The 13,269-nt window shown below is 31.8% G+C and overlaps 1 protein-coding gene across 1 annotated transcript; it reads right to left on the bottom strand.

Moving 5' to 3' along the window:
• Nucleotides 1-632: 632 nt before the first annotated feature.
• Nucleotides 633-13,266, bottom strand: wapl (cohesin release factor wings apart-like). The gene is made up of 18 exons (XM_074135765.1): nt 12,951-13,266; nt 12,637-12,823; nt 12,268-12,520; nt 11,147-11,600; nt 10,765-11,064; nt 9,802-10,042; nt 9,555-9,730; nt 9,350-9,477; nt 6,647-6,767; nt 6,103-6,348; nt 5,248-5,463; nt 4,938-5,160; nt 4,702-4,817; nt 4,276-4,375; nt 3,809-3,979; nt 2,746-2,834; nt 2,532-2,633; nt 633-1,518 (listed from the first exon to the last, which is right to left on the bottom strand). The coding sequence occupies exons 2-18, from the start codon at nt 12,821-12,823 to the stop codon at nt 1,414-1,416; spliced, it is 3,228 nt and encodes a 1,075-aa protein (XP_073991866.1). The 5' UTR covers nt 12,951-13,266; the 3' UTR covers nt 633-1,413.
• Nucleotides 13,267-13,269: the final 3 nt, after the last annotated feature.

The raw sequence follows: 13,269 nt of genomic DNA, 5'->3' as shown, positions 1-13,269 counted from the left end.
TTAAAGAGAACATAGACTCGTGATTAGTTCTAGTCGTTTTCCAATTTAGAACGTCTGATCTTCTAACAAGTTAAGTATAGTTCCTCTTTAATTAAAAACTCCTTTAAATTTCAGTGAAGATGATATTCACTGATTTTTATTTTAACAAGGAATGGTAGCATCTTTTTTCCTCTTCTGTTAAAACTAACTCCAATGTAAGAACTTCATTAAGTGCAATAATTATAATGTAGTTTATCTTATTGGTTGTCAAAGAAGCAGATCCAAAAATAAATGAATGGTTTGCTGATTATTTGAGACTAAATTGATTTTTGCGTGAACTAAGTACTGACCTCTCCAGCCAAAAAAAAAAGCAAGGACCGGTAGGGATCAGAACAGACCTTCACTACCAGATCCTAGTGAGTAGAATTGTCTGATGGTTTCAATTAAAATTTATCTTTGGGGTCAATATTGATATTGAATCGATGTTTTATGATGTACTTTGTCTGCTAAATTGCAATTGAGAGTCTAGAAATCCGAGAATCTCAAAGTCTGACATAGCAAAGACTGGTGTCTTATACTTTATCATAATCCATATTTATTTACAAATAAATTCTCATAAAATTATCAAACAAAAAATAAATAAAAACAAACAATGGCATAAAAATATATTTATTGCTTCCAAAGTGCAGAATGAGATTATTTACAAGTTTTTAATTTACAAAAGGCTTATGGTTAAGAAAAAAAATCTTATTTAAAATTTGTTCATTTTTTTTTTTATAAATAAGACGAACATTTTATATTATAAAAGAAATGGATAACATTCTTAGTAAGTACGCTAAAATTTTTAAAGGAAAATTTTAGTGAGCAAAATTATGGAAAACATACAGATAGAAGCTCACCAAGTTACGTTACGTCCAACTGAAAAATTTCGTAAGTTGAAACAGTTTTATCTCATTATTATTATTTATTTTTTTTCATTTTTAAGACAGCTTTACTTAAGGCTTTTCTTAAAATTAAAAAAAAAAAAGCCTAGTGTACAGCATAATCATAAAATATACAAACTTAATAGTAAATAAAATTGCATATAAACAATAAAAAATAAAATTAATAATGGTTTTAGTATTAAATAAATAATCTGTACAATTTCTTGATAACCGTTTTGTGTAAAATTGGTAAATAATACTCTGAAAAGACACTCTTTGCTGCTAATAGCAGCCAAAGAGACTGCTTATCTTTATTTCGAATTTATTTATATCCCGTATTTTTAAAAACTGTTTTTGTTTGGTTTTTTGGAGAAAAAAAAGGGCGTGTAACTTAAAAAATATATATAAATATATAATAATATTAATCTTTTACCTATTGAAGGAGCACTTATAAAATAATAATACATTAATGTACAAAAGATAAAAAGAATATTAATGTTGGTAACATAGGTTACGTGATGTTAGGTTTTGTGTCAACGATTGTTTTATTTATATCAGTCAAATGTTTAATTAACATTTCTGTTGCTTTAATACCTCGACTACTTCCTGGGCTAGCCTGTAAAAAAAATATTAATTTACTTTTAAATTAGAAGTTTTCTTTGATAGCGAGAAAATAAAACGAACAGTGCAAGAACGAGTAATCTGAAGAAGAATTTTTCAAAATAGAATATAGTTATGGCATAGGATGTGTTGTGGAAGAAGATCTAGAAAGAGATTGAACAATATAAATGACCCACGGAGCTTTAAACTAAATAAAGCCTGGAAAAACAATAAAAACGCTACATCCTGTACTTTGGAGCACAATCATTTTGAAGGAAATCAAAAGAAAATTTTCCATTGCACAATTGGTCATTTTATTGTAGGCAGCAGAAAAGTGGAGTCTCTAAGAGGGTTGTAGAGATGTTGAAAAGTACAGGAATGAATGTGTGGAGAAAGAGAATTAGGAAATTGAAAGTTTATTGGCGTCAACAGAAGTGAGGGAAATTAAATATATATAGTTAGGGTTAGGCCAACAAAAATAAAACGACGGGATTAGTTGATCTGGAGGATTAAAACGGACAAGCATTACTAATTCATAATAATAGCAACCATTAAAGAAGGGAAGCATTATGAAAAATGAGTAATTTCTAGCATAGATATACATATACTCGTACATCAAGAAAAGAACCAAAAGTTATAAGACATGTCAAGTGTTTGCTCACAATTGAAAAAAAAAGTCCAGGAGGCACTTTAGATAGAGCAGCATTGCAAACATTATTGGAAAGAAAAACCCTTCTCGGAGTAAAACCGAGGCGCATTTAGCTATTGTTAGCTAGATGTCGCACATAAACATGTTACATTGCAGTACATGTACATACCGAATACCTAATTCTTATTAATCTAATATTTTTCATATGAAGTATAAAGTCAGAAATTAAATTTCTTATTCAGACTATTTTTAGGATGTTCGCATTATTTCTTTGATTATTAGAGTTCAATAAATTGCTCACAAGCACACATATTTTTAAATTTAAATATTTTTCTAGAATTTGCCATAAAATTGGGTAAAAAAGTTTATAAAATACTCACAGCAGCAGTTAGTGTCATAAAATTATAAAATTTTTGAAGTACAGAGAGGAGCATTTCGTAGTTCTTGTTTGGCAAATGTCCACGTACGAATAGTTCATACTCCTAAAAAAACAAAAACAACAAATTTCTGAACACAGATGTTTCGTAAATTTTTCTAAGAAATTAATATTTCTATTACTATTAATAATTCTAAGAGTATTAAAGAAAAACTTACAGAATTGTCTATGGTGAGGTATCCAATTAAAAGTGCTATATAAGCAGCAATTAGTGTATGCTCCATATGTCGCCCAGCTTTCTGAAGCACTACGGACAAAGGCAAAGAGATCAATTTATACGTGCGTACATTGCAAATAACAGAAAGATAGTAGATTCTATTGTGACCTAAAATTTTCGATCTAACAGATCGGAAAACCTCGGTTTACTTTTCATCAAACCACAACTTAATGCGAAGGATGTCTTTGGGAGTATGTAATCGAAAATCAAAATAAACGAACAAGGAAAACATACTTGAAAAATTTAATATCTAAAAGGATTGGGGCAAAACAAATTTACCTAATTGAAAAGATATTGCTGCTGTTAATAAACGTGATTATCTCAAAGAAATATTACAAATAATAATAATAATAAAATTAAGGAAAGAATATCGCCAAGTTCAGTCATTATTTTTTGTGTTTGCCAAGCTTTCGACCTAGTGACTAAGTCATCTTCAGGGCTGTGAAACATTTTTTTCATTAACAGACTTATATGTATATTAATTTGGTTTAAAATATAGTTGAAAAAATATTAGTCACCTTTTGCTATACTGTACAACACTCGTACGACACAAAACTAAAAAAGATCACCACAGCATTCAGAAAATCGCACTTCGATTCCCCAAACATACAGCCACAAAAAGAAGGAAAATAGTTTAAATTTCAAAACAAATTAGAACAATCTAAATAACATACATACATATAAGCCAATTTACAACCACATTAAAAAAATTTTTTTTTTTACTATTGGCAACACTGACCTCTTCACAAACCAGCATTTTAAAACCTCCCAGACTCAGTACATTCAGTAAATACAAGCAGGACGGAAGACACACCAACCTAGCATAAAACTGTGTAAAACTATATTATTAAAATGTAATTGCCAATAACTTAAGGTAATTATTTTTTTTACGAAATTAATGACGAAATTGGCAATATTCTTCTTGTTTTTTTCCTTTTGAAGTAATAAATCAGTCACCAAAATTGATGAATACTACACAATCAATAGTAAAATTCAAGACTTACATAAAGCTACAGTTTCTTCGATGAATTCTTCAGTAGATTTCTGGTTAGTTTGTTGCGCAGCAGATTTATCTCCACCAGCTAGTATAGCGTCTGTTTTTCTTTCTTCAGTTCGAGCCAATTCTTCTTGTTGAACGAACATAGAAACTAGAGCGCTGACTGCACTTGTTTCTTCTGATCGTTGTAAGTAAATATTTTTAATTAGACAAAATTTGAAGCTAGAAATTATCGAAGTGCTTCTTTTTACTACTATGCCTAAGTTTAAATCTAGATTTATAAGTGAAAAACAAATAATCAGTGGAGTCAGTTCTTTTTCAAAGACGCACATATGCATAAAGCCTCCCGAAAGGACTCCAACCTAAATGTAAAGCAATAAACTGTTCCAAAGATATTGTCAAGTCAAACAAAAAAAAAATCCCTAAACCACGTTTCAGACCCGACGTTCTAGATGACAGAAAAAATTAGCATACCTTCAAATATAGTGTCCAAGCTAGGTGGAGCTTTTGCTTCAATTATTAACTTCCTATTAACTTCACTATGTTCAACCAGATTAATCAGCAATATAAGTGCCTATACAAAAATAATAAATAGGTTTTAACGATATTTGTTAATATGCATCATATTTAGGGTATTCTTCAACTGAGACAAATGTTTTTTCTTACATTTGAAGCATTTAGTACAATATGGGCAATAAATGCAAAATATTTTTATCAAATTGTCATTAGAAGCTCGTGGGTGTCCAAAATAGCTAACCAATATGAGAAATCTTTGATACTATTAATGAGTTTAGCACTTCACTTCAACATTACACAATACACGTCAAAAATTACATGAAAACGTCTAAACATTATTTATTTATTTTTTATTTTGTAAAAATACGAATGTTGTTAACTTACCAAAACTGTTATGTCGAACTTTTTCTCGTCGGGTATACATTGAGGAATTTCCAAAAGGACGTGTAGACTAGATTCAATCACTCCTTCCTTGCTACCAGCTAACGTAGAACCATAAGCTGCGCATAAAATACAAAGAAAATTGAAGTACTCAAATTATATGTTTTTGTAATATGGTGGAAATGTTGACATAAACGTATAACATTAATTAATTAAATAACAAAATAGTTATAACTAACATTTATTATTGAAATCGTGAGTAAGATTAATGAGTATCTTTAGATTTGCAACTAAACATTCTCTTATCACTACTCCAACACTGTTTTTATCAGTTTGATTTTGTGTCGGATATAGAGGAGCTTGACTATCACAAACCCGGAATACTCGCACTACCGTGTCAACAAGTAAACCATCTCCATAAGTAAGAAGATAGTTGTTGTTCTCTTCATTTTGCAAAGTGACCTGTAATAATAAATTTTGAAAATTAAAAAAAAATTGACTTTTTAAAAAAAAAATAAAAAAAAAGGTCCAAAAGAGAAGTTTATTTACATTTTCCAGCACTCTAAGACAACGATCAGCCTTTTTAAGACGATCTAACAGTTCTGGAGTCCATTTACTAACAGTATGATCAACTGGTGAACACGTTTCTACAACAGTTTTAATTATGTGTTCTAGTCCACCCAGATCTCTTAATTCCTCTTTAAACCATTCACCAGCTCTTCGCGAAGTCAGGCTGAGCAGTGTTTCCATAGCTAATTGTCCAACCTAAAAGAAAAAAATAGTTTTACTCTTTCTTTTTACGATTTGGTTTTTTACTTTTATCCCACGCCGAAGTTTATTTTATTTTCTGGGGATGTACTGTTTTGTCGGTTACGAAAGAAGTCTAATTTTCGAACAGAATTTGATTATATATACATAATCAAACCACTTAGCTAACTTCTTATGTAAACTTTTATTTGAAAATATTTGAAACGTATAATTTGATAAATTTTACTGTTCCATTATTGGTGAACGATTCATTATTTCAATAGGATGAAAAAATAAATTTCAGTCATGATATTCACTTATTGTGCAGAGCTTTCGACCAAGGGACTAGGTCATCTTCAGGATTTATTGTCTTAACATTTTTATTGTTAACTTGGTGCATCCTCTGTCTTATCTGCTTATGAAAGTATCATCCTAATGATTCTTTTTGTTTGATTTAACTTTCTTCTTCTCACCAACTTGTCATTCTCAACATTACCCTTCAAACTCCATTAAAACGACTTTGATCACCTACTTAACCAGTCTTTTGTATTAAGAAGACCGGACGCTCCTTGAAAGCAATTTTTTTTTGTGATTATTGCCTATTATTGGGAAGTTTCGTAGCATAAACTCTAAATACGTTTTATTCCATTTACTTACGGTTATATTATCCAAAGAGAGATGTCCACCAGCATTTAGTTGCACTTCTTGACAAAGTGAAGAGACTTTCTGTTTAGTTTTAGCTAATTCTTGATCAGAAAGTCCACATTCTTCCAGTGCCGAATTGTGTGAAGTATCACTTTCTAATAAAGAAAGCATCAATTCCAACGAATCTCTATCAACGTCCATATTAAGACGATCTTGGCTCAACACAAACATTACTGTGGCAGTACACATTCCCAGTCTCTGCAATAGAATAGTTTCCAAATTGAATTATGTTTTTTAAAAATACTATAATCATACTGTTAATGCGGCATGCATCTGCGTTACTTTTTACTTGTTTGAAAACTGTAATAGAAAAATATGAACTTTAGTTCCCAGACCACGACACCTAAATTAGAAGATGGGACGGTAAGCCCTACATGAAAAAATAGATGATTGAAAGAGTAAATAAAACGAGAAAAAAAGTTTCTATGAATGTAGAGAAATTATTGAGGCTTTGACAAAAAAGAAGAGTATGTTTCATAAAATCGCATTTACATACCTGATCTTTTGTAGCATCATGTAAAGCTCTAAAAAATTTGGTTACAGTACCATGGGCTCTTACATGCATTCTAAATGCAGGAACCATGCACTTGGTGGCAAGTGTAATTGCAGAAAGGCACCTGTGAAAAATATTTAAAAAGTGAAATAATTAGCCCAATTATGTGGTGTCACGCGAAATATTACGAAAATCGGAAATTAGTAATATAATTGAGAATAAACTGTTCTTAAAATTGTTCTTGTTCACCAGGGTTACATCAACTGCTGAAACTGCAGAATTAATAACATGATTTATTTGTTTTAATTTATTTAATTATTGTGTTTTCGTGTTTTTTGCACAAACCATTTATTTTAATTAAAAATTAAGTTAAAAAGAGATTACCTAATGTCACTATTCAACCAAAAATGTTTAGTTTATCAAAACATGAACTGATACAGTTATCTCTATTCATTTTTCCAACGAAAATAACATTAAAAGACAATGATATTGAGTGTATTTTGGTTCTTATTTCTTTTTTAACTCTTGAATCGAGCATATCCAAATTGCCCTATTCCCTATTCTAAAATCCAACCGATACGAAAGTTGTAAAATATTTGAATAGATTTATTTGTACATCAAAATACAATAAGTTACAGACATTAGACAAATGCTATCAATCAGTAAAAGTGTAAATAAATTTAAACTTTCTAAAATCAAATTTGTATGTAATCTGGAAGAGGTTTGTACAAAATTAAAACTGTCCGGTAGGACAGTTTTATAAGGGTTGATCGTCAAAAAGTGCACGAAAAAGCGTAACGTTGAAAAACGCCCAACTTTTTGTATAAAAGATAAAATTCCCAAATTTTCTTTAAAATATAGGGCAAATCCTCCTTTATAACTGTAATTTTTTGCAACAACCCAGATGTTATAGATTTCGAGAAAAAAAGGTGTTGAAAATGAGCAAAAACGGCATTTTCAAAAATTGGTCTTGTTCTTGTTGTTACCTTTTTTGTAAACAACGTAGTCTAAACGCGCCAACCGATTTTCATGAATGAGGTGTCATTCGAGTCGGAATTTCATGTAGATGTGCCTTTTGAGGTTCTCGACGCTGCATATCGAATGGGAGAGGAGTTAGCCCCCTTTATGTAAGGCCCCCTCCAAAATTATTATTACTAATTACTCTGTAAATATTCGTGAGCACAAATAACGCACAGTTAATAACAAGTAGATTATTCAACAATAATTATTCATTTCTCAATTGTAATTTAATTAAGTCCCCCTATTTTTACTTATAGTAAAATACTGGAATAATTAGCTGTCCTAAAAATATTATAATTTTTTTATTTTACACATACACAACACTGTGGGAAGAAAACTTAGATTGCGAATGTAATTGAAGAAAACTATATTATTTACGATAAAGCCAGATTAATTTATTATCTATTATTATAAACGTTTGACTACTACACAAAATGACAATTACTTTAATCGAAGAATGAACTTAAACCGACGATTTTTATTTAAAAATACAAAAAAATAAATAAATAAACAAAATCATTAATTGGTGTGAGCATTTTTAAAAAAAAGTTTTTGAATTTTTTAGCCTCATAATTTTTTTAATTTTTTAAAACGTTTTTCTTTCTAACCTGTAATTAATAGTTTGATTGTTATATATAAAATAGATATTATAGTCAATCTACAGTGCTACTTGAACAAATATTTTGTAGATGAAAATGGCCAGCATAAGGGTCTGTGACATCTAATAAATTTTAAAAAATATGAATGAAAATTAATGCAGTAAAATTACTTAAATAATATCAATGAAGTATAAATGGAATGTTGGGTACTTGCTGATTTGTGTACCTTTTGGCGTTCAATCAACCCTTATACTTAACTTTTTAAACTGTAAGTTTTTGTTAAGGAGATATAATAATATGGAGCACATTACTTAGTTTAACAAAAGCTGAGAAACAATTGGTGTACAAAAGTTATTTTAAATGCTTAAGTACTATATAATAGCCTAAAACTAACGTACATAACCCATAGAAGTTTTTTGAGTTTGGTTTCTTCCCTGGGATGTCTACAAAATTTTAAGCGACATAGGGCCTACAGCGCCTGGGTGATTCTTTGCACTCGGACTAGTTACGAAGTAATACTAGTTTTTTTTCTCTACCAACGCCCTTGAAACTTTAGTGATGGAGATGTAGTTACTCAGCACCAGCATGAGAACTTTACAAATCCACTCATCACCGAAGCAAACGATTCACATCCTAGGCAGTTGATAACTAGCTGTGGCTCTACTAAATGCCTTTCCTCAATATGTGGATCTAGCTTGGTTGCCGACTGTAAGTGCATTAGGAGAGGAAACGGTCTCTTATACCTGCTACTATTGCGATATGAATCATCTGGAAACTGGAGATCCGAGAAGATAATTCGCAAAAATTATGATGGAGAAACTTGGAAAAATGAGAGATTTCTTCTGTTACTAAAATTCACAAGGAATTGCATTATCTCTTCTTGCAGCAGTGCCTGGGGAACAGTAGCCGCCCCTCATTCTACTTTTCTAAGACTGTTATTTTTCCATAAATTTAACATACTTAATTTAACTTTAATACAACTATGAAACATACTTAAATCAACGAACAAAAACAAAGAAAACATTTAAATATATATTTATTTATATTATTTACATTCAAATTCATTAATATTTGTAACTAGACTAACCTTGTACTAATTGGGTTGTTATCTTGTAATGCATCTAAAATATATTCAACATCATCATTGAATTCTTGGAATTCACCAGACTCTTGGATCTGATGGGCTTTCTTCACATTTCTTACTACCGTATAAAACTATACAGAAATAAATAAATAATTAATAAATATTTTTCAAAAACTTGGTAAACGAGAAACTCAATAATTTGGCTTACTTCTTTATTTTGTTTTTTGCATGTAACACTAGTAACAGCATTTGCACTATCTTCAGATTCTTCATTATGTGGTGATTGAAAAGAGGTAACCCTTGTCAATGGTTCGGTCAAATCAAAGTCAGATATTATAGACTCAATCTTGTTTGTTTCAGTTCTCGTTTCAGGTTTATTACTTTCTAGAAAAAACAATATTTTTAGCTACCTTGCTTAATCATTTATTGAATTAAAATATTTAAAACTATCTCACCTTCATCTTTGAGTGTGTCGCACCAATTATGTATATACCTAGCATTTCTTTTCTCTGAACCAGCTGCACCTCTTGATTTAAAAATGCTTCCCTTTTTAGGCGGTTGATACACTGCTTGATGCGGTCGTCTTAATACTATTGGTTCCACTTTAGATTCACCACTATTTTCTTCACTTTGCTTATTTTCGTTAACTTCCACTCTTTCTGCAATCCATTCGTCTTCTTTTTGTTCAAGTTTTTCCTAGGTTTGTAAACAAAGTTGTTTAAAAATGAAAGCCTTTTCAATGTAATCAATAAATTAATGACAATAGAAGAGATTACATAATTACGTTATTCCTTACTTAACTTAATTCTGACAAAACATTTTTTCAAAGAACTTTGAAGAAAATAGGGTTTTTATTATTATATTTCTTTTTTTACTTGTTAATTATGCAGAGCATTTCTCAAAACATTCAGACAGTTTTATGATTACAGGCTTAGCCTAAATCTAAGAAGAACTAACAAAAAGAATATTGGACTATCTACTTGCTGATGAGAAATGAGAAAGTGTAGAAAAATAGAATAAGTGAAATTAAGAGATTGTTGGGAATCCGTAATTCAAACTGTTAACTATTGTTAACGTTCTCCGGAGTAGATAAAGAGCACACATTAAACAATGAGTTAATCTCTGCCCTCAGAAATAGCGAACTATTAATGCGAACATCAAACAAGCATTTTATTCTTAAGATGCTTGGATGCAACTTAAGTATACAGTAATTACAAGCCAAATGGTTCTACGCCCATACTAATTCTTTAGAATCACTAGAGTTTCGAGCAACTATTGTAAAATCCTACTAATGATAGTATCATCAAATATTTCATGCGTACAGAACAGAGAAAAATCTTAAATTCCAATGGCCACAAAGTAGAGCAAAAATAAACCCATAGTTATCAAAACTACAATCACCCTGAAATTGTACCAACCTCTTCTGGCTCCATAGGTGCAAGTTGTTCAGGGGCAGTTGGTGAATTTTGTGGTGAATCATCCTCCAGAACTCGCAGAAGATTAGCTCTATCCTCATCCATCTGTGGTGGGGCAGTTGAAGGAGGAGGAGGAGGCTGTACCACTTTTGGAGCAGTCTGCGGTGACAAAGAGACTACCAAAGGCGGCACCTTTGGTTGCGTAGAAGCCGGTGATAAACTAACTACCAAGGGTGGTACCTTTTCCTCTGTGTAAGTTTCTTTTGTTTCAGGTTCACTGGAAGATTCTTCTTTTGGTTCCACCTAAATCAAGTGAAATATATTTTGATAAAATTTGATTCAATTTGACTAATAACTTAAGATACCTTGAATTATAAAAGCTGACCTTCTTCTCACTGCGGTCTCTGTCCCGATCTTTATCACGATCGCGGTCACGATTTTTATGTCTCTTGGGTGAAACTCCATCTCCCCCAGAATCGCTTCCATGAGACCTTCTCCTATGTTCTTTCTTGGCGGGAAGAGCACTTACTTCTCGTGAAGGTGAATTATCACCGCTTTCTGGTGTGACGCCACCTGTGCTAGAGATTAACTGAGATGTTCCTTTGAAGATGCGTAGCACAATCGGAGGATGTTGAGATGGTGGAGACTGAGGCTCTTCTATTTTTGGTGAAGGAGGCGGTGAAAGTTTTGTTGGAGCTGGCGGCGAAGGCGTGGGAGGTAATGTAGGCGCAGAAATTGGTTCGGGTTTAACTTCTACGGGAAATAACTCTTCTTCCAGATCTTCGAAGTCTCCATCTGGAGGATCTATTAATTTCTGTGATGCTACTATAGATGCCAACCTTCAAAAATAACATACAGGCTTGAAAAACCTTGCATACTAAATGAGCTGTAAATTGTCCACCACTGACAATCAATGCATTTACAAAGAGCGAATTTTCTTTAAATGTTTCAAATGTATCTTTCAAATGATATTGATGTCTAGGTAGATACTACACGATTCTCATAAAATTAGAATTTTAGGTCTAAAACTCGATTAATACTTTTTGGATTTCAATATCTATTTAGTTATTTTGAAACGTATCTAATTTTTTTGAAATTTAAGACGCATTAACTTTGCTGGACATTGGCGCCCAGAGCTTCTTTCAGTGCACAGCCGGCTTAAGGACTACGTTCTCTCGTTACACTTAAATCTACCTATCATAGGGCAGTGAGCTGTAAGAAGCTCTTAGGAAGAGCAAAATATTTTTCATGGTGGCGTCAGGACATTTGGGAGGACAAGCGGAAATCTTGATTAATGAGAAGACTTAAAAAATGTTTACTCAACTTAAAAGAATTCTACTCACATGAGACTACAGAACATTTTAGTCATTAAATATGTAACAGAGTTCATGGAAGAATGTTATAATAGATGAATTAAATACTATATCTGGGTCACATGCTAAAATAAAAGCAATTTAATTTAGGAAAAATTAGATGAGAGGTAATTAATGTAACAGATTGCAGTACCTCACAGGTCGATTGCTTGGCTTAGTGTAGTGCCTTGGTGGCGGAGGTTGAGGAGTAGGTGGTGATTTTGATGGAAGCTGAAACGGAGATGCTTTAATTTGAGGCTTTACCTCTTCAGTATTTCTACTCTTGAAAAATTTCTTAGGCCTTGGCTGTGTAGGAGATTCAGCTACAGGTGCTGTATTATTATTACCTAATCCATCTTTTCCTTTTGTATCTCTCGGTCGTTTACAATTATTAAATTCACGATGGCCTGAAAGGAAATTCATTATTCAGTTCATAGTATGGTTCGCCCTGCTTTTAGTCGCACATTCCAAATCTAAATAACGTGACAGTAAACAAACGCAGTACAATAAAATTTACACTTACCAACAGTAAAATTAGAACTTCGAATGGAAGTAAATGATGTGATACCCCATTTCCCGACTGTGCCAGCCGACTTAGATGCTGTTGGTTTATTACTATTTTCACATAATAGTTTATCAAACTGAATGCTCGTGTGGGTTGTTGGCCCATTTATTTTCCGGCCATAAGCTTTATAACACCCGCGAGACATCTGGAAATTTTAGAAGAAATTGTGTTTCTAGGCTAGGTTTGTGATAAGCAAATAATATAGCAAAATTTAATTGCCAAAAAGAGAATAAAATTAGCACCAAATTAATAATAATATTTAAAAAGCTCACACTTAACCGCTGTTATGTCAGTACATTTACAAAAACAATGAACATTAAACTTGGAGTTTGGATGCGAAATAAACAAATATAACTATCACTTCCTATAAGTTAACGGCACTAATACATCAACACTGCTCGATTCAAACATGCTGACGTTGTGATTATATTGAATGTTCTATTTACACTCATATTAAACCCGAATTATAAAAGTTAACCGAATAAAATAGCAGGTCAAATATGCAACAAACAGTAACCGTAGCACATATTCTGTCCGCCATTCTGGTTACCAGTTTGCATCGAAAGCAATGGCCTGGCCAGCGCCAAGTAA

This window comes from Rhodnius prolixus, unplaced genomic scaffold (genome assembly GCF_049639745.1).
Source record: "Rhodnius prolixus isolate KJV_2025 unplaced genomic scaffold, Rpr scaffold_5, whole genome shotgun sequence".
NCBI classification, from domain to species: domain Eukaryota; kingdom Metazoa; phylum Arthropoda; class Insecta; order Hemiptera; family Reduviidae; genus Rhodnius; species Rhodnius prolixus.
The sequence above is the reverse complement of the archived record's forward strand: the minus strand, read 5'-3'. Positions and strand labels throughout refer to the sequence as shown.